This window comes from Triticum aestivum, chromosome 2A (assembly GCF_018294505.1).
Source record: "Triticum aestivum cultivar Chinese Spring chromosome 2A, IWGSC CS RefSeq v2.1, whole genome shotgun sequence".
In the NCBI taxonomy this organism is placed as follows: Eukaryota; Viridiplantae; Streptophyta; class Magnoliopsida; order Poales; family Poaceae; genus Triticum; species Triticum aestivum.
Genome location: NC_057797.1, coordinates 95,326,142 through 95,347,620, shown reverse-complemented (window position 1 = coordinate 95,347,620; position 21,479 = coordinate 95,326,142). Strand labels below are relative to the sequence as shown.

Here is a 21,479-nt window from a genome sequence, read left to right as displayed (position 1 = left end):
ATTATTGCTCCTCGTGCTGGTGGTCTTCGTCGGCTCTAAATGGATCCCCTTTTTGCACATCTTATAGGTGCTTGGTAGTCGTTGAGGTTGTGTGTCGGTGACCGGCACTCTTTTTCGTTCGTTAATTGACTTCCTCAAATGGCGATGACTATACAAATATCAAAGGCGAGAATGGTACAAGGGAGGGCCTCAGATCGCCCTTCACAATTCTCGGACTTGGTGTTTTTTTACCACGATATGACTTTTTACAAAAACAATTTAGTATTCCCTCCAACTCGAAATGTATTTACAATATAGAAAATTCCCTCAAAAAATAATTACCTTTTTAATACAAAAAGAATCACTTTCCCACCACCTATTTTAGGTGTACAGTTGTTTGCGCCAATGTTTTTTAACCTCCCGCTAAAAGTCTCAAATTAGCGTCTTTGTTCCCGCCAAAAAATTAGATTCCCGCTAAATACCTTCCTAACAACCCACGAATATATAATTCTATACCAAACCACGGCGTCTTCACGGGCGATTAGATCTGAGCTCTCGTCTCGGTTCATCTGTGCTGCCGGCGTCATGACGGCGTCAACATAGCGAACCACAACAGCTGCACGGCGTCAGGTTAGTCCTCCTCCCGATCTCCTCCCTCGCTGAAAAATCCAGTCCTCCTCGATCTCCCCCTCCTCCTTCTCCTCTGCGCCCGCCTCCGTCTGGGATCAAACCCCCCTCCCCACGAGCTCCTCCTCGATGCGCGACTCTCTCGATCCCGATCCATTCAGAGGGGCTGCCCCTTCTCTCCTCCGCTCGCCGCTTGGCCGTAGAAAAGAAGTCCGGGCAGGGGACATGGCGGCCGCCGGTGGCATTTTCCCATCGCGCCTCGATTTGGCCGCCTCGGCGGAGGCGCTCGCGGCCTGGAGGGTCGGCGCAGCGCCTCACCTTGGCCTGGAGGCTGGCCGCCATGGAGCTCCCCTCGGCCTAGAACTGGGGCTCGACGGGGCCTCCCTTCCCGGTTCATGGCCGCAGCCGTCTCGGCTGTGCACGCCGGCGTCGTGACGTGGTGGCCAGGCGCTGGTTGCTGCCTCACCCGACCCCAGCGTGCCCGAGGTGCCGGCAGGCCTCTTCGGCATCTCTGCTCCTGGTTCGCTCTGTTTCCTCGTGGATGCCAAAGGGGGTCGTATTTTGTTACTAATTACTAAGCGTTTTGGTGCAGCCCATCCGTGGATCATCCCTTGCCAATTTAATTATTATCTACATTGGTTTTTGAGCATTAGATCAATTAACTGAACTGGCGTTGCTCCTCTTGTTGTGTCCCTACTGCTCGCTACTCTCCTTCCCTGATCTAATCCCATCTAGCCGCTGTATTCTACCTTTCCTCTGCCTCGTTGCTGTACAATCTGCTCACTGCCGCTGCTGTTCCTCCTCTCCTACACCTCTTGCTGCTGCTCTTCTCCCACGAAACTGTTGCTCCTCTCTTCTCTCAACGCTCTCTGCTACCTCTTTCTTCTTCCACCTGCTGCTGCTTCTCTTTAGATCCACAAAACTGTTGCTCTTCTTCTCAAACATCCTTTGCTGAAGCTCTTTTCCAAACTGCTGCTGCTCTCTTTCTTGCTCTTTCTCTCACTCTTTCTATGTGCGTGTGTGTGTGTAGTTGCTGATAGTTATTAGTGGATGCAAGATCAACTACACTCAAATCAGTATTAGCTCTTTATGTGTCTATATGTCAGCTTGTGTACTGTTCTGAACACCCAATTTGTGTTCTTTATGTATTAGTTTCTGCAATATATGTGAAATTGTGAGTTGTTGGGATGATCATTTTCGATTAGACTTGTACTGTCATACATTGTGAGTCATATATATATATAAATTCGTGATTGTGGTTAATTCTAGTAACTGTGGTATTCCATATTTGTGAATCTCCTGTACAAGTGAGTTCCATTGTTATAGAACTCAATGCTGCTCTACATCATCTTTAATGTCTGCTTGTGAACCATGTACTATAATCTTTCTGCCCCTTATCCTTAATGCTTGCTTGTGTTAGTATTTTACTTTCTCAAGCAAAATGAAACTACTAAAAAGGCAGAGAGTATAATCTGAACCTTCCTTTGCTTCTTTTCATTTTCCTTGTCGTCGATTTGCCAGAACAATCTTAGTTAGTTTAGATTTATATCTCCTTGCTATCATCATCTGTATTCTGTCACCTAGCTTTAGCCGAGCATAGTCGCCGTCGTCTAGTCCCTGTGGGGAACACGACACTCGCAGTTCGGGCGAAATATCCCGCTGTACTTACAATCGATCAAATAATCAACATAGATTTATACTTTTTGCTATCTCATTTAGCTCGAGATCGACTCGACATCGTTAGAAGCTGAGCATGAGTCATGTTCTACACCTTGACCTTGAGCTTCATTCAGTTTGAGCTGCCTCGAATTTTAATATGAGTTAAACTGATTTGATTATATGCCTGCTTAATGTATTGCGTTTCTTCTTAAATTGACTCAAAATTTTATGTCTGGTTTACCTACACAAGGGCACAATGATGAATTTTACGGAGGATGCTCCTGGTACACAACATCCTTACTTCATAATCACCTATCTGAATGGTGCAGAACATCAATGCTTTGTTAATGCTAAGTCCCATGATTGTTTTTGCGTGCAGTAAAGAAAGGCTCTGTTCTCTTAACACGGATGGAAAGTATAACGGCATACAAAAACCAACATGGACAACACTGACTTTTGGTTATTCTATAGTTAGTTAATGATGTGCATTTGGCATGTTTCATCATCAGATGCAATTATTCATGCGTTGGACCGTGTTATTCTTATTTCATCTTTTATAGTGTAAATATTGATGCTGCACCTATAATTGCTCCTTTCATTTTTAGGACAAAGCACTTCAAGAGGTTAAAAACAAAGAAACTGAAACTGAAGGTCCACTTTCAAGTGAGCAGAAAAACAATATTTTCCAGACCGCTTGCAAAGACACTCTGGAATGCAAGTCATCGCAGCCTCGTGGGTACGGATACATGGCCAAAACTTCAACTGGTTCTGAAAGGTTCCGTATCCAGATTGAAGAGCAAGCTCGTGCTACAGCAGCCACCCAGGAGCGAAACTCTCAGCTCGGCCAGCAGGTCAACGACTTAGAAGATCAACTACAAGCTGAACGTGCTAACACACAAGAGAGGATTAACTTGGAGCGTGCTGAGAGAGAACAACTTGAGGAGAGGTTAAAAGAAGAGCATGCTGAAAGGGAAAGATTGTTGCAAGAGGAGCGAACATCAAGACTGGAATTTGAAAAACACATGATGGCAAAGTTTGTAGAATTGAGCAAACAGTTGGGAACCCAACAAGTGATTACAGTCATATGCTTTCGACCTTGTAAGATTTATGTTGCTTACTTGCATTGCTAAAAGTGCACTTCTGTTACAGGTGCCTACGAAGAGGGTTGACAAAGAAAATAGTAATCCAAACTTGCAAAATATTCTTTTACAGAGATCTAGTCCTAATAAGACTCCAGGTTCAAGGCCAACTGCTATTTCTTCAAATGCGCTCATACAAGCTGCAGCAAGGCAATCTCGAATGTTTAAAGCAATGGTAAGTCACAACCTTGCTTTCTCTTCATATTCACCTGCATTTTGTACGTCATTGGTCTTCATAATTAGCTAGTTGCTTCTTCTCTTTTACCATATGTTGTTGCTGCATCGAGTCACAACTTAAAGATAAAATGAATATGTGCTAGCTAGGGACATGAACTTAACTGAAACTATACATCTAGTCATAACTTGAATCAATAACAGAAGCTTTTAGTAGATGTATGATCGGACGATGGCACCATTTTGTATGCACCAGCAGGATGTCATGAGCATGCGTGTGATGCCTTCGCCGATGAGTCCATTGCAATGTCCCATGCAGTATCTATTGGCGCTAATATGGGGGTCGTGAGGGTTGTTTTTTAAGCGGACTCGCAACTCCTGATGGAAGCACTTAATATCAATAAGGTGGACTCGTCGGCCTATGCTGCTGTTATTGAGGATACCAAGTACCCGCTCAAATTATGGTTTTCTTATTATGAAATTAATGTATGTCGTCGCTTGGCAAACTCTGTTGCTCATGTCTTGGTAGGATGTTAGAATCTAACCAGTATTTGGAATGGGAGGCCGATGTACCAGCCTTTGTGGCTGCCTGTGCTTTGGGTGATTCAGCCTAGCACCGTTAAGTTAAAAGCAATGTTTTTTCTCAAAAAGAAGAAGCTTTTAGTAGATGTACTTGTGGTTATTCCCTAGACATTTACACTTGTATAGTTGTTCTGGTCCCTTAGTTACATGCTTCCTGACACAGTATTAGCCAATGGGGCCGGAATAATTGTATGGCGTATCTTATGTTCGACTCATTAACTAGAACTTTTTTTATTTCTTGATTGCAGGAACCAAAGAACTAGCTGGACTGCACACTAGGATCATGGGCAGTTTAGTCTTCGAAGTTAATTAGGATGGCTAAATTACGTTTGAGTTTTATTTGATGGATATTTTCTATGAGAATTTTGAATTTTATGAATCTACATATTATACGTATGGTTTTGAATATTGTAATCAAAAGCCTGTATTTTTTTTACGGTTGCAATAGACTATTACCACAACCCACTTTTGGTTGCCATATGCTAGCACCACTAAAAATATAGTGTTGCGTCATATCTCAATTGCTATGCCTATCTATTTTGTTGCACTAGGATGTTGCAACGGAGCACTTTATATTGTTGTAATAGCTTGGCGCCACAAAAAAATTCATGATGCGATAACAGTTTGGCGCCACCAAAGTAAGTTTGTTGAAATAGAGTATTGCCATGAAAGTTTAAATTGTCGCAATAATTTCTCGCTACAAAGATCTCACTTGTTGTGATACCTATTTATCACCATCAAAACAAGTATGTTGCAATTTCTTGTTGCGATGATTGGAATATTTGTTGCCATAAGTTAATGCCACAAGCGCAATGGGTCGTGGTAACATGCCTAATGCCACAAAAATAAGAATTGTTGCCATAGTTTATTGCCACAAGTATAGTGGGTCGTGGCAACATGCCTAATGCCACGAAAACAAGGATTGTTGCCATAGTTTGTTGCCACAATTGACTATTGCCACGGAAGAGTAATGCGCCACGAAATGGCCGTCGTTGGCATAGGTTGTTGCCACAAATGTTTATCGCTACGAGATATCAGTCTCCACAATTTGTTACATGTTGCATTAAAGCTATCTCCACAAATTAAATTGTGGTATCAGGTGAGTGTTGCCACGGGAAAACATGTGGCAACATCCCGCATGGATGTTGCAATAGCACACTTTATTGCCACAATTGCTTTTTCGTGGTAATAACCTATTACCATGTGTCCAGTCGCAACGGCTGCCAACGAATGTCGTTTCGTGGCAATACGTACTTATCGCCACAAAACAACATGTATTGCAACAAACGATTTTGTTGCAATAGACCCGGATCCTTGTAGTGTCCGTGCTCTAAAAGGATAAAAGTGAAGCACTAGAGCAAATGACAAACTACTCCGAAAGATATAAGTGAAGCACAATGAGTAGTTGAATAATTATGTAACTATGTGAAGACTCTCTAACATTTAAGAATTTCAGATCTTGGTATTTTATTCAAACAGCAAGCAAAGCAAAAGAAAATAAAATGACGCATCAAACAAAACACATATCATGTGGTGAATAAAAATGTAGCTCCAAGTAAAGTTACCGATGAATGAAGACGAAATAGGGATGCCATCCGGGGCATCCCTAAGCTTGGGCTCTTGGTTTTCCTTGAATATTACCTTGGGGTGCCTTGGGCATCCCCAAGCTTAGACTCTTGCCACTCCTTATTCCGTAGTCCATCGCAAAACTTAAAAACTTCACAACACAAAACTTAATAGAAAACTCGTAAGCTCCGTTAGTATAAGAAAATAAATCACCACTTAGATACTGTTGTGAACTCATTCTAAATTCATATTGATGTAATATCTACTGTATTCCAACTTATATATGGTTCATACCCTCCAATACTACTCATAGATTCATCAAAATAGTCAGTGAAATTTGTACTTCTCAGGCCACAGTTTGGGCACTTTGATGATGGAGTTGAGAAAGTCAGTGAAATTCCTTCTTCTCAGGCCACTGTGTGTACACTTATTCACCTGAACGTGTCCTTCTCCTCTTTCGTTCTCTTGGTGGTATGATGGCATAGTCCGTGGCGCACAGATTCATTGGAATCAGCGACAGTAGCTAGCAGATGTGTTTCCACACACGCACATGTCATTTTACCCGGCAAAACGGGCAGCCTTGTAAAGGCATCACCTGTGATGGGGATGAATGGAATAAGAAGAGAATGAGAAGACAGAAAAATCTCGTCGGAGTGCATGTGCAACAAAACCGTGGCGAGGAAGGTGGGGAGGAGCACAACCTTCGCGTTGTTGAAGGAGAGAGAATCGCACCACGATTCATACCAGTACCCCCCCCCCCCCCGATTCATATTAATTGACGTATAATTACTACAACCTTAGGGCATGTACAATACAGACGCTAAAGCCAGGCGCTAGGGTCAGGATCCTGGCCGTTTCCTCCTAATCCCGTCCAAATCCCGAAATTTGGTTAGCGTCGATGCCATAAGAGTCACCGGCGCTAAACGAGCTGCCCATTCAAAATTTTGCGCGTAGCGCCCGTATACTAGCTCTGAGCGTTGCATGCCTGGACTCCAAGCCGAGGCGCTAGGAGAAAAATCCTTTTTTACTCCTAGTCAAGCGCCTGATTAGGCGCCTTGCGATGGAGATGCCCTTAGTACAAAGTTGTACCAAGTGTGTACCGATTAATTTGGATCGGAAAGCACCTTTCTAAAAAAGAGACAGAAAGCAACATGTCTGTTTTCTACGGACAGGATTGGCGATGTTTGTAATCCGACAGCTACCATCGCCCCAAACGGAGGAGCTACCATGTAACCAAGTCCTAGCGTTGACGTCACTGGAGTGATCCGTTGCGGCACGCCGGTTCCACCACCTCTCAACGCACGCACGGTTGGTGAGCACTGACTTGGCTGACCAAATGTTTGGTCCTGCTGCTCCAGTCAAACTCACAACAACCATCTACCCAAAAAAGACTGCCACCAACCATCTCCAATAAGACGGCTCCGTTGCGTGTTAGGCCCACAAGGCAGTGGCACAGCAGGTGCACAGCAAAATTCAGAAACGGGCAACAAGGAACAACAAAGGGTTGCTTAAATTACCATGACTTTAGGTGATTGCTTAGCGCTATTGTAATCATTTTTAACCCTGGCATCTATAATATACTTACATATCTTAGCTTCGATGCTAGATAATCTTTCCTACCCGCAAAAACAAAGATAATCTTTCCTATCTTAACATCAAAGTATTCTCCTAGCACTTACTACAAATGTAGTTCCCCCATCTCATATTAAATGGCGCTCAAACGAATGTATCTAGTTTGTTTGGGCGAAGCTATTGTATCGAGGGGGCACAAAGCTATAATGATGTCAATTGACTAGAAAGAAGAGAAGGGAAGTGGCTCTTACATCGACAGTAAGAGCATCTCCAGCCGCGCCCCCAACAGGCCCTTTCTATGCGTTTTTGCCTCGCTGACACCGAAAAAACGGCTCAGTCGCGTCCTCAGAAGCCCGTTTTTCGCCGGCTCGGACCGAAACTGGTGCCGGCGGACCCAGACCGAACCCGGCGCCCTACGGGGCGTCTAGGGGCGCCGGCACAAGCGAAAAGGGTGCGTGGGTCCGCCCTGTCGGCGAGTCGAGCGCCTCTTCCCGCCGTTTCATCCCGCTTTCCCCCCACTTCCCTCCCATTCTCTCCATTCCTCCCGCCAATCTCCCGCTCGCCTCCGCCGCCATGCCACCGAAGAAGTACGTCGCCCCCCGCGCCGCGGCAACTGCGACCGCCTCTGTCGCCCAGCCGAAGCAGAGGAAGCCGAGGGCGCCGCCGTCCAAGCCACCGGGCATGACAAACACCGAGTGGAGGGCGGAAGTTCAGCGACGGGAGGCTGTCACCGCCGACCGGCGAAACAGGGCGATCGCCAAGAAGGCCCGTGACAACACGGCGCGTGCGGCTGCGGCTTCGGCGGACCAAGCCGAGGCCGAGGCGACTCGCGCGGGGATGATGAATCCACCCGGCAGCCACGCCCAGTACGCGCCCTGGGCCAGCAAGGCGTCGGTTCTCCGTCACCGCAGCCATGGGGATGCACGCCCTCACCGGGCTACGTCGACGGGGACGCGCACGGTGGGTTCAACCCCAACGTCACCTTCCCCATGGACACCCGGCCCAGCGGACGCCCTCGCCCGCCTTCACCGGCGTGCAGTACCCTCCATACAACTACTCGCTGCCCGCCTACGCGTCCTCCCCGACGCCCCCTCTCCGCCATGGCGCGTTGCCCTTCTCGCACCTCGGCGACACCGACGAGACCGAGACCGACATGGACGACATCATCGCGACAGGCTCGGCCGCGGCCGCCGCGTCTCCCGGGTTCGTCACCCCAGACGACACGGTGGATCTGAGCGGCGGCATGGACGGCGAGCTCGGCTACGTCTACGGCGAGGAGGAGCAGGAGGAGGAGGAGGAGCCGGCGACTGTTCCGGCGAGGAGGAGCAAGAAGAAGAAGCGGGCGGCCAGGTCCGGCGAACCGCGCATCAAGTGGGCGTCCAAGGAGGAGGAATGCATCGCCGGAGCATGAAAAGTCATCTGCCTCGACCCGACCACCAGCACGAACCAGAGCATCGAGACGTACTGGGAGCGGATCAAGGCCGAGTTCGACGAGCGGAAACTCGTCGACCCCTACTTTAAAGGCGTCTACATGCAGCGCGGGGCGAAGGCGATGCCGAACCATTGGGGGCGTATCTAGGGGGCGTGCAACAAATGGCATGGGATCGTCGAGGAGGTCGCGGCTCGCCCAGAGAGCGGCGCCAGTGTTGAGGATCAGGTATGGCACGCCGGTCTCCCGCCTCTCTTCGCCGTGTGCGCCCGCCAACTGTTTGTTCCTCCGCGAAGTTGTTGCGCATGTTCGCCATGTATCGGCAGGGCAACAACGACGCCGAATTCAAGTACCTCCATGTTTACAAGCGCATTGACAAATGCGATAAGTGGGTGGAAGTCTGGCGCACCCTCGACAAGGCCAAGGAGACCTACAAGCCGGACGCGCCGACTCCAGGCGCGTCAGAAGAGCGGCCGGACGGCAACAAATCTGCCAAGAAGGGGAAACACGCCGACGCGGCCACCGCTCGAGTGCAGGAGTCCATCGAGCACTGCATCACCGACGCACAGGCCCGGGCCGCCCTTCGTGAAGAGAAGACCGAGGCGCGGTGGTCGGCGTTGATGTCGAGCAGCGCCGTCAAGCTCGACCTACTCCGGACCAACGTTGTCGTGAAGAAGAGAAACACCGACCTGGCTTTCTGCTGGGCGGGGCGTGTTGGGGAACGTAGTAATTTCAAAAATTTCCTACGCACACGCAAGATCATGGTGATGCATAGCAACGAGAGGGGAGAGTGTTGTCCATGTACCCTCATAGACCGAAAGCGAAAGCGTTATGACAACGCGGTTGATGTAGTCGTACGTCTTCACGGCCCGACCGATCAAGCACCGAAACTACGGCACCTCTGAGTTCTAGCACACGTTCAGCTCGATGATGATCCCCGGACTCTGATCCAGCAGAATGTCGGGGAAGAGTTCCGTCAGCACGACGGCGTGGTGACAATCTTGATGTTCTACCGTCGCAGGGCTTCGCCTAAGCACTACTACAATATTATCGAGGATTATGGTGGAGGGAGGCACCGCACACGGCTAAGAGATCAATGATCAATTATTGTGTCTATGGGGTGCCCCCCTGCCCCCGTATATAAAGGAGCAAGGGGGGAGGTGGCCGGCCTAGGAGGAGGGCGCGCCAACGGGGAGTCCTACTCCCACCGGGAGTAGGACTCCTCCTTCCCTTGTTGGAGTAGGAGAGAAGGAAAGAGGGGGAGAGGAACAAGGAAAAGTGGGCTGCACCCCTTGTCCAATTCGGACTAGAGGGGGGGCGCACGCCTCCTTTCTTTTGGCCTCTCTCCTCTATTCCCGTATGGCCCAACAAGGCCCATATACTCCCCGACGAATTCCCGTAACTCTCCGGTACTCCGAAAAATACCCGAATCACTCGGAACCTTTCCGATATCCGAATATAGTCGTCCAATATATCGATCTTTACGTCTCGACCATTTAGAGACTCCTCGTCATGTCCTCGATCTCACCCGGGACTCCGAACTCCTTCGGTACATCAAAACTCATAAACTCATAATATAACTATCATCGAAACCTTAAGCGTGCAGACCCTACGGGTTCGAGAACAATGTAGACATGATCGAGACACGTCTCCGGTCAATAACCAATAGCGGAACCTGGATGCTCATATTGGCTCCCACATATTCTACGAAGATCTTTATCGGTCAGACCGCATAACAACATACGTTGTTCCCTTTGTCATCGGTATGTTACTTGCCCGAGATTCGATTGTCGGTATCTCAATACCTAGTTCAATCTCGTTATCGGCAAGTCTCTTTACTCGTTCCGTAATACATCATCCCGCAACTAACTCATTAGTTGCAATGCTTGCAAGGCTTAAGTGATGTGCATTACCGAGAGGGCCCAGAGATACCTCTCCGACAATCGGAGTGACAAATCCTAATCTCAAAATACGCCAACCCAACAAGTACCTTTGAAGACACCTGTAGAGCACCTTTATAATCACCCAGTTACGTTGTGATGTTTGGTAGCACACAAAGTGTTCCTCTGGTAAACGGGAGTTGCATAATCTCATAGTCATAGGAACATGTATAAGTCATGAAGAAAGCAATAGCAACAAACTAAACGATCAAGTGCTATGCTAACGGAATGGGTCAAGTCAATCACATCATTCTCCTAATGATGTGATCCCGTTAATCAAATGACAAGTCATGTCTATGGTTAGGAAACATAACCATCTTTGATCAACGAGCTAGTCAAGTAGAGGCATACTAGTGACACTCTGTTTGTCTATGTATTCACACATGTATTATGTTTCCGGTTAATACAATTCTAGCATGAATAATAAACATTTATCATGATATAAGGAAATAAATAATAACTTTATTATTGCCTCTAGGGCATATTTCCTTCAGTCTCTCACTTGCACTAGAGTCAATAATCTAGTTCACATCACCATGTGATTTAACACCAATAGTTCACATCACCATGTGATTAACACCCATAGTTCACATCGACATGTGACCAACACCCAAAGGGTTTACTAGAGTCAATAATCTAGTTCACATCGCTATGTAATTAACACCCAAAGAGTACTAAGGTGTGATCATGTTTTGCTTGTGAGAGAAGTTTAGTCGACGGGTCTGCCACATTCAGATCTGTACGTATTTTGCAAATTTCTATGTCAACAATGCTCTACATGGAGCTACTCTAGCTAATTCCTCACACTTTCAATATGTATCCAGATTGAGACTTAGAGTCATCTGGATCAGTGTCAAAACTTGCATCGACGTAACCCTTTACGACGAACCTTTTGTCACCTCCATAATCAAGGAACATATCCTTATTCCACTAAGGATAATTTTGACCAATGTCCAGTGATCTACTCCTAGATCACTATTGTACTCCCTTGCCAAACTCAGGGCAGGGTATACAATAGGTCTGGTACACAGCATGGCATACTTTATAGAACCTATGGCCGAGGCATAGGGAATGACTTTCATTCTCTCTCTATCTTCTGCCGTGGTCGGGTTTTGAGTCTTCTTTAATAAATCCATTAAGGAATGCAGTTTTGTTTATCCATTTGCCAGATTTCATAAAATGCGGCAATTGCTAACATGATTCGGATAGACTTAAGCATAGATACGAGTGAGAAACTCTCATCGTAGTCAACACCTTGAATTTGTCGAAAACCTTTTGCGACAATTCTAGCTTTGTAGATAGTAACACTACTATCAGCGTCCGTCTTCCTCTTGAAGATCCATTTAATCTCAATGACTCGCCGATTATTGGGTAAGTCAATCAAAGTCCATACTTTGCTATCATACATGGATCTCATCTCAGATTTCATGGCCTCAAGCCATTTCGTGGAATCTGGGATCATCATCGCTTCCTCATAGTTCATAGGCTCGTCATGGTCAAGTAACATGACCTCCAGAACAGGATTACCGTACCACTCTGGTGCGGATCTCACTCTGATTTACTTACGAGGTTCGGTAGTAACTTGATCGGAAGTTACATGATCATCATCATTAGCTTCCTCACTAATTGGTGTAGTAGTCATAGGAACATATTTCTGTGATGAACTACTTTCCAATAAGGGAGCAGGTACAATTACCTCATCAAGTTTTACTTTCCTCCCACTCACTTCTTTCGAGAGAAACTCCTTCTCTAGAAAGGATCCATTCTCAGCAATGAATAACTTGCCTTTGGATCTATGATAGAAGGTGTACCCAACATTTTCTTTTGGGTATCCTATGAAGACGCACTTCTCCGATTTGGGTTTTAGCTTATCAAGTTGAAACTTTTTCACATAAGCATTGCAACCTCAAACTTTAAGAAACGACAACTTTGGTTTCTTGCCAAACCACAGTTCATACGGTGTCGTCTCAACGGATTTAGATGGTGCCCTTTTTAACGTGAATGTAGTTGTCTCTAATGCATAACCCCAAAACGATAGCGGTAAATCTGTAAGAGACATTATAGATTGCACCATATCAAGTAAAGTACGATTATGACGTTCGGACACACCATTACACTGTGGTGTTCCAGGTGGCGTGAGTAGTGAAACTATTTCACATTGTTTTAACTGAAGGCCAAACTCGTAGCTCAAATATTTTACTTTTGTGATCATATCGTAGAAACTTTTATTTTTGTTACGATGATTCTCCACTTCACTCTGAAATTCTTTGAACTTTTCAAATATTTCAGACTTGTGTTTCATCAAGTAGATATACTCATATCTGCTCAAATCATCTGTGAAGATCAGAAAATAATGATACCTGCCGTGAGCTTCAATATTCATTGGACCATATACATCAGTATGCATGATTTCCAACATATCTGTTGCTTGCTGCATTGTTCCGAAGAACGGAGTCTTAGTCATCTTGCCCATGAGGCATGGTTCGCAAGCATCAACTGATTCATAATCAAGTGATTCCAAAAGTCCATCAGCATGGAGTTTCTTCATGCGCTTTACACCAATATGACCTAAACGGCAGTGCCACAAATAAGTTGCACTATCATTATTAACTTTGCATCTTTTGGTTTCAATATTATGAATATGTGTATCACTATGATCGAGATCCAACGAACCATTTTCATTGGGTGTGTAACCATATATGTAAACAGAACAACAATTTATTCTCTTACTTAAATGAATAACTGTATTGCAATAAACATGATCAAATCATATTCATGCTCAACGCAAACACTAAATAACACTTATTTAGGTTCAACACTAATCCCGAAAGTATAGGGAGTGTGCGATGATGATCATATCAATCTTGGAACCACTTCCAACACACATCGTCACTTCACCCTTAACTAGTCTCTGTTCATTCTGCAACTCCCGCTTCGAGTTACTACCCTTAGCAACTGAACCAGTATCAAATACCGATGGGTTGCTTATGAACACCAGTAAAATACACATCAATAATCTGTATATCAAATATACCTTTGTTCACTTTGTCATCCTTCTTATCCGCACTTGGGGTAGTTCCGCTTCCAGTGACCAATCCCTTTGCAGTAGAAGCACTCAGTTTCAGGCTTAGGTACAGACTTGGGTTTTTCACTTGAGCAGCAACTTGCTTGCCGTTCTTCTTGAAGTTCCCCTTTCTTCCCTTTGTCCCTTTACTTGAAACTAGTGGTTTTGTTTACCATCAACACTTGATGCTTTTCTTGATTTCTACCTTCGTCGATTTTTCAGCATCACAAAGAGCTTGGGAATCATTTCTGTTATCCCTTGCATATTATAGTTCATCACAAAGTTCTACTAACTTGGTGATGGTGACTAGAGAATTCTGTCAATCACTATTTTATCTGGAAGATTAACTCCCACTTGATTCAAGCGATTGTAGTATCCAGACAATTTGAGCACATGCTCACTGCTTGAGCTATTCTCCTCCATCTTTTAGCTATAGAACTTGTCGGAGACTTCATATCTCTCAACTCGGGTATTTGCTTGAAATATTAACTTCAACTCCTGGAACATCTCATATGGTCCATGACGTTCAAAACATCTTTGAAGTCTCGATTCTAAGCCATTTAATCATTGTGCACTAAACTATCAATTAGTCATCATATTGAGCTAGCCAAACGTTCATAACATCTGCATCTGCTCCTGCAATAGGTTTGTCACCTAGCGGTGCATCAAGGACATAATTGTTCTGTGCAGCAATGAGGATAAACCTCAGATCACGGATCCAATCCGCGTCATTGCTACTAACACCTTTCAACTTAGTTTTCTCTAGGAACATATCAAAAATAAAACAGAGGAGATAAACGCGAGCTATTGATCTACAACATAGATATGCTAATACTACCAGGACTAAGTTCATGATAAATTTAAGTTCAATTAATCATATTACTTAAGAACTCCCACTTAGAAAGACATCCCTCTAATCTTCTAAGTGATCACGTAATCCAAATCAACTAAACCATAACTGATCATCACGTGAAATGGAGTAGCTTTCAATGGTGAACATCAATATGTTGATCATATCTACTATATGATTCACGCTCGACACCTTTCGGTCTTAGTGTTCCGAGGCCATATCTGCATATGCTAGGCTCGTCAAGTTTAACCTGAGTATTCTGCGTGTGCAAAACTGGCTTGCACCCGTTGTAGATGGACGTAGAGCTTATCACACCCGATCATCACGTGGTGTCTGGGCACGACGAACTTTGGCAACGGTGCATACTCAGGGAGAACACTTTTATCTTGAAATTTAGTGAGAGATCATCTTATAATGCTACCGTCAATCAAAGCAAGATAAGATGCATAAAAGATAAACATCACATGCAATCAATATAAGTGATATGATATGCCCATCATCATCTTGTGCTTGTGATCTCCATCTCCGAAGCACCGTCATGATCACCATCGTCACCGGCGCGACACCTTGATCACCATAGTAGCATCGTTGTCGTCTCGCCGAGCTTGTGCTTCCATGACTATCGCTACCGCTTAGTGATAAAGTAAAGCATTACAGCGCGATTGCATTGCATACAATAAAGCGACAACCATATGGCTCCTGCCAGTTGCCGATAACTCGGTTACAAAACATGATCATCTCATACAATAAAATTTAGCATCATGTCTTGACCATATCACATCACAACATGCCCTGCAAAAACAAGTTAGACGTCCTCTACTTTGTTGTTGCAAGTTTTACGTGGCTGCTACGGGCTTAAGCAAGAACCAATCTTACCTACGCATCAAAACCACAACGATAGTTTGTCAAGTTGGTGTTGTTTTAACCTTCGCAAGGACCGGGCGTAGCCACACTCGATACAACTAAAGTTGGAGAAACTGTCACCCGCAAGCCACCTATGTGGAAAGCACGTCGGGAGAACCGGTCTCGCGTAAGCGTACGCGTAATGTCGGTCCGGGCCGCTTCGTCCAACAATAACGCCGAACCAAAGTATGACATGCTGGTAAGCAGTATAACTTATATCGCCCACAACTCACTTGTGTTCTACTCGTGCATATAACATCAACACATAAAACCTAGGCTCAGATGCCACTGTTGGGGAACGTAGTAATTTCAAAAAATTTCCTACGCACACGCAAGATCATGGTGATGCATAGCAACGAGAGGGGAGAGTGTTGTCCACGTACCCTCGTAGACCGAAAGCGGAAGCGTTATGACAACGCGGTTGATGTAGTCGTACGTCTTCACGGTCCGACCGATCAAGCACCGAAACTACGACACCTCCGAGTTCTAGCACACGTTCAGCTCGATGATGATCCCCGAATTCCAATCCAGTAGAATGTCGGGGAAGAGTTCCGTCAGCACTACGGCGTGGTGACGATCTTGATGTTCTACCGTCGCAGGGCTTCACCTAAGCACTACTACAATATTATCGAGGATTATGGTGGAGGGGGGCACCGCACACGGCTAAGAGATCAATAATCAATTTTTGTGTCTATGGGGTGCCCCCTGCCCCCGTATATAAAGGAGTAAGGGGGTGGCCGGCCTAGGAGGAGGGCGCGCCAAGGGGGAGTCCTACTCCCACCGGGAGTAGGACTCCTCCTTCCCTTGTTGGAGTAGGAGAGAAGGAAAGAGGGGGAGAGGAACAAGGAAAAGTGGGCTGCACCCCTTGTCCAATTTGGACCAGAGGGGGGGCGCGCGCCTCCTTCCTTTTGGCCTCTCTCCTCTATTCCCGTATGGCCCAATAAGGCCCATATACTCCCCGTCGAATTCCCGTAACTCTCTGGTACTCTGAAAAATACCCGAATCACTCGAAACCTTTCCGATGTCCGAATATAGTCGTCCAATATATCGATCTTTACGTCTCGACCATTTTGAGACTCCTCGTCATGTTCCCGATCTCATCCGGGACTCTGAACTCCTTCGGTACATCAAAACTCATAAACTCATAATATAACTGTCATCGAAACCTTAAGCGTGCGGACCCTATGGGTTCGAGAACAATGTAGACATGACCGAGACACGTCTCCGGTCAATAACCAATAGCGGAACCTGGATGCTCATATTGGCTCCCACATATTCTACGAAGATCTTTATCGGTCAGACCGCATAACAACATACGTTGTTCCCTTTGTCATCGATATGTTACTTGCCCGAGATTCGATCATCGGTATCTCAATACCTAGTTCAATCTCGTTACCGGCAAGTCTCTTTACTCGTTCTGTAATACATCATCCCGCAACTAACTCATTAGTTGCAATGCTTGCAAGGCTTAAGTGATGTGCATTACCGAGAGGGCCAGAGATACCTCTCCGACAATCGGAGTGACAAATTCTAATCTCAAAATACGCCAACCCAACAAGTACCTTCGAGGACACCTGTAGAGCACCTTTATAATGATCCAGTTACGTTGTGACGTTTGGTAGCACACAAAGTGTTCCTCCGGTAAACGGGAGTTGCATAATCTCATAGTCATAGGAACATGTATAAGTCATGAAGAAAGCAATAGCAACAAACTAAACGATCAAGTGCTATGCTAACAAAATGGGTCAAGTCAATCACATCATTCTCCTAATGATGTGATCCCGTTAATCAAATGACAACTCATGTCTATGGTTAGGAAACACAACCGTCTTTGATCAACGAGCTAGCCAAGTAGAGGCATACTAGTGACACTCTGTTTGTCTATGTATTCACACATGTATTATGTTTTCGGTTAATACAATTCTAGCATGAATAATAAACATTTACCATGATATAAGGAAATAAATAATAACTTTATTATTGTCTCTAGGGTATATTTCCTTCAGGGCGGACATGCTCCAGAGTAACGACGAGGCGGTCAAGGCGTGGTACTTGGCGGAGCGTGGCATCATCCTGAACCAGCTTCCATTGACGACGACGCCCACGCCGACACCCACGTCGCCGCCGCCGCCAAGCCCGACTAATGATGCCGCCGAGACTACCCGCAGCACAGAAGCCATGCCGACGCCGCCCAGCGCAGAGACCCTGCCAAGCCCGCGCACGCCGACTCCGCCGACGCCGGAGGCCGACCTCGCCGTCTGATGCGGACGTGTGTCCTTTCTGCTTTTTGTACGTCGAACTTGTGGCCGCTTGATCGCCGGATTTGTGGCGTCTATTTTGTGAGCGGGAATGAGACTATGTTTGAATTTGCCGCGGCTGGGGGGCGGCGTCTGGGAGCGTGGCTGGGAACTAGATCGCCCCCAAGAACCAATCTAGCGCCGATTCGCCCCCAGACCGCTCTTTTTTGGCACCTTGGGAGGCTAAACGGCTAGAGATGTTCTAAGACTCGAAGCTCCGGCCTTTAGTGAGTTCGTCTGATGATGTTTTTGTAGCTGTAATTTTTCCAAAGCAAAACGACTTAAGAGACAATGTATGGCACATGCATTGACTCTAAATGTCGTCGTAGAATTTAAGAACTAATACCTTACTCTTTCTCTGCACATGCCCGGAAAATAGGGATAAAGCTAGATGGTGACATTAATCAAGTTTTTATTTATATCTTATATTATTACTTTCATCGTAAAAAAATATAAGAACATTTAAATCATTACTAGTGATCTAAACGCTCTTACATTTTTTTACGGAGGAGTAGTACTCACTCCGCTTTTATTTAGTCGACATATTAGATTCTACTGAAGTCAAACTTTATAAAATTCGACTAAGTTTATAAACAATATAGTACAAACATTTACAATAACAAACTTGTAAAAAAATGTTTTCTTCTACAAACTTTTTGTTGCAACTAATTTTTCTACAAACTTGATTAAAATGTACAAAGTTTGACTCTAGACAAAGCTAGTCCGCGCAGTAAATAAAAATGAAGGGAATACCTTATATACATCCCACCCAAGGAGAAAAACATTTTATATCTATCAAGTTTATTCATGTGCCGACGTCGGAGGTGTGGTTCCTTCGCACGTGTGAAATGCATGTCCTATGCTGCTCGGCTAGAGTTTAGAAATTCGCACCGAGCTTTCTTCCACGAAGCTGGACCAGGTCCAGTCATCCTCTCCCGGACAACAACCGCTCCGGCGAGCTCCCCACCAAACGCCACTGCCTCCCTTCGCTATCTATAAGTACCACCCCGCGAGCTCCTTCCACTCCTCAGGACAACTCGGTCGATCTCGCAACCAGTGCCCCCACTGTTCCACTGATCCCACAGCTCCACCAACCAATCCAGCCGTAAACGATCCAGTACAGACAGACGCGGCGAGAAATGGGCTCGTTGCCGGAGCAGCAGCAGCAGCAGGTCGTCTTCCGGTCGACGCTGCCGGACATCGTCATCCCGGACCACCTCCCGCTCCACGACTACGTCTTCGAGCGCCTGGCGGAGCGCCGCGACCGCGCGTGCCTCATCGACGGCGCCACGGGCGAGACGCTCACGGTCGGCGACGTGCACCGCCTCTCCCGGCGCGTGGCGGCGGGGCTGTATTCCCTCGGCGTCCGCAATGGCAGCACTGTGATGCTGCTCCTCCCCAACTGCGTCGAGTTCGCGCTGGCCTTCCTCGCCGCGTCCCGCCTCGGCGCCGCCACCACCACGGCGAACCCGCTCCACACCCCGCCCGAGATCGCCAAGCAGGCCGCGGCGTCGCGCGCCACCCTCGTGGTCACCGAGCCGGCGTTCGTCGCCAAGGTGCGGGGCCTCGCGGGAGTGGTCATCGTCGCCACGGGCGACGGCGCCGAGGGCTGCGCCTCGTTCTCCGATCTCGCGGCCGCCGACGACTCGGCTCTGCACGAGGCGCCCATCGACGTGGCCAGCGACGTGGTGGCGCTGCCCTACTCGTCGGGCACCACGGGGCTCCCCAAGGGCGTCATGCTGTCGCACCGCGGGCTGGTCACCAGCGTGGCGCAGCTCGTCGACGGCGACAACCCCAACCTCCACCTCCGGGAGGACGACGTGGTGCTCTGCGTGCTCCCCATGTTCCACGTCTACTCGCTGCACTCCATCCTGCTCTGCGGGCTGCGCGCCGGCGCCGCCCTCGTCGTCATGAAGCGCTTCGACACGGTCAAGATGATGCAGCTGGTGGAGCGCCACGGCATCACCATCGCGCCGCTCGTGCCGCCCATCGTCGTCGAGATGGCCAAGGGCGACGCCATGGACCGCCACGACCTCTCCTCCGTGCGCATGGTCATCTCCGGTGCCGCGCCCATGGGCAAGGAGCTGCAGGACATCATCCACGCCAAGCTCCCCAATGCCGTGCTCGGACAGGTATACATACCTAACCTTTCCTTCCTCGTGCTTTGACCATGACTAGTCTAGACGACGACCATGCCAGTTAAACTTATCTGTTTGTCATTTCGTTTGAGCAGGGCTATGGGATGACGGAGGCAGGTCCGGTGCTGTCGATGTGCATGGCGTTCGCCAAGGAGCCGTCGCCGGTGAAGTCCGGCGCCTGCGGCACGGTGGTGAGGAACGCGGAGCTCAAGATCGTCGACCCGGAGACCGGGGTGTGCCTCGGGCGCAACCAGCCCGGGGAGATCTGCATCAGGGGGAGGCAGATCATGAAAGGGTACCTCGACAACCCGGAGGCGACGGCGGAGACCGTGGACAAGGAAGGGTGGCTGCACACCGGCGACGTCGGGTTCGTGGACGCCGACGACGAGATCTTCATCGTGGACCGGCTCAAGGAGCTCATCAAGTACAAGGGGTTCCAGGTGGCGCCCGCGGAGCTCGAGGCCATGCTCATCGCCCACCCCGGCATCGCCGACGCCGCCGTCGTCCCGTAAGCACCAACTTCTTACTCCGGCACGAACTTGAATTCATATTAATGCATGGGTCCTCATTGAGCTGTAAGAGTTATGGTTTCTTAACAACGGCCGGCTACCTTGATCAGGATGAAGGATGACGCCAGCGGCGAGGTCCCTGTGGCGTTCGTGGTGCCGTCGTCGGACAGCGCCGACATGACCGAGGACGAGATCAAGCAGTACGTGGCGAAGCAGGTGGTGTTCTACAAGAGGCTGCAGAAGGTCTTCTTCGTGAGCACCATCCCCAAGGCGCCGTCGGGCAAGATTCTGAGGAAGGACCTCCGAGCAAAGCTGGCCGTCGGATCGTGCTGATGATGCTTGATATATTTGTACACGAAATATATAATCGGTTCGGTTTTTGTTCTCGTCATCATGCTATTTTTTTAATGAAATCATGCTAATTTAAAGGGAGAAGTATATTTTTCGTCCCTTAACTCTTTCAAAAGTATAGAAATGGTCCCTCAACTAGAAAACCATCAAAATTTGGTCTCTTAACTATTCAAACCGGATAAGTTTAGTTCCTCATACCACTTTGACTGTTTTTTTCTGACGTGGAGTGGTTTTGACTAAAACTAGATACATCCTATAGGCTGGGCCGTGACATCAGCGTGTACAAATGTGCAGGGTCCCACATGTCAGCCTCAGGAAGAAAGAATAATAGCTTAAAATAAAATGTATGCCACATGTTTCGAACTTAATATCGGAAGTAGGCCAGATCAGTAGGTAACCACCATACCACGGATACTATGTAGTATTACACAGACAAGTATAAAATCTTTTGTAGTTTTGCATATATTAAGCATGTTCGCTGTACAATGATATTAACTCATTTAAAAGTGATTTATTTTTTTCAGTTTCAGTCCTCTGCACATATGTTTTTTTTCTGTACTCATGTGCACAATGAAGTAGCTATATTTTTTGCGTGTCTTTTATTTTTTTACACCACATACTGTTCAAATTTCGACCACTAACAGGCTGGTCCCACAGTTCCAAACAACAACCAGTCCACGTCAGCAAAAAATCAACCAAA

At 47.1% G+C, this 21,479-nt stretch overlaps 2 protein-coding genes across 5 annotated transcripts; both read left to right on the top strand.

Annotated features, from left to right (window-relative positions):
- The first annotated feature begins 612 nt into the window (after positions 1–612).
- Positions 613–4,839, top strand: LOC123187775 (myosin-11). Of its 4 annotated transcripts, XM_044599702.1 has the most exons (4): positions 618–1,126; positions 2,871–3,335; positions 3,415–3,579; positions 3,838–4,839. In XM_044599702.1, the coding sequence occupies exons 2-4, from the start codon at positions 3,012–3,014 to the stop codon at positions 3,925–3,927; spliced, it is 579 nt and encodes a 192-aa protein (XP_044455637.1). In that variant the 5' UTR covers positions 618–1,126; positions 2,871–3,011; the 3' UTR covers positions 3,928–4,839. The 4 variants fall into 4 exon arrangements, 2 of the variants coding, with proteins under 2 accessions (XP_044455637.1, XP_044455638.1); XR_006494122.1 differs by having other exon boundaries at positions 613–3,363; positions 3,478–3,579; positions 4,409–4,839; XR_006494121.1 differs by having other exon boundaries at positions 613–3,579; positions 3,838–3,983; positions 4,409–4,839.
- A 13,977-nt stretch (positions 4,840–18,816) lies between these two features.
- Positions 18,817–21,302, top strand: LOC123187773 (4-coumarate--CoA ligase 5). The gene is made up of 3 exons (XM_044599700.1): positions 18,817–19,913; positions 20,015–20,427; positions 20,539–21,302. Exons 1-3 carry the CDS (start codon positions 18,921–18,923, stop codon positions 20,759–20,761), a joined length of 1,629 nt encoding a protein of 542 aa, XP_044455635.1. The 5' UTR covers positions 18,817–18,920; the 3' UTR covers positions 20,762–21,302.
- Positions 21,303–21,479: the final 177 nt, after the last annotated feature.

Coding starts and splice junctions, on each gene's coding strand:
- LOC123187773 (XM_044599700.1), top strand. CDS start 18,921: ATGGGCTCGTTGCCGGAGCAGCAGCAGCAGCAGGTCGTCTTCCGGTCG. Junction 19,914..20,014: donor CCAATGCCGTGCTCGGACAG/GTATACATACCT, acceptor TCGTTTGAGCAG/GGCTATGGGATGACGGAGGC. Junction 20,428..20,538: donor GCCGACGCCGCCGTCGTCCC/GTAAGCACCAAC, acceptor TACCTTGATCAG/GATGAAGGATGACGCCAGCG.
- LOC123187775 (XM_044599702.1), top strand. CDS start 3,012: ATGGCCAAAACTTCAACTGGTTCTGAAAGGTTCCGTATCCAGATTGAA. Junction 3,336..3,414: donor AACAGTTGGGAACCCAACAA/GTGATTACAGTC, acceptor CTTCTGTTACAG/GTGCCTACGAAGAGGGTTGA. Junction 3,580..3,837: donor CTCGAATGTTTAAAGCAATG/GTAAGTCACAAC, acceptor ATGCACCAGCAG/GATGTCATGAGCATGCGTGT.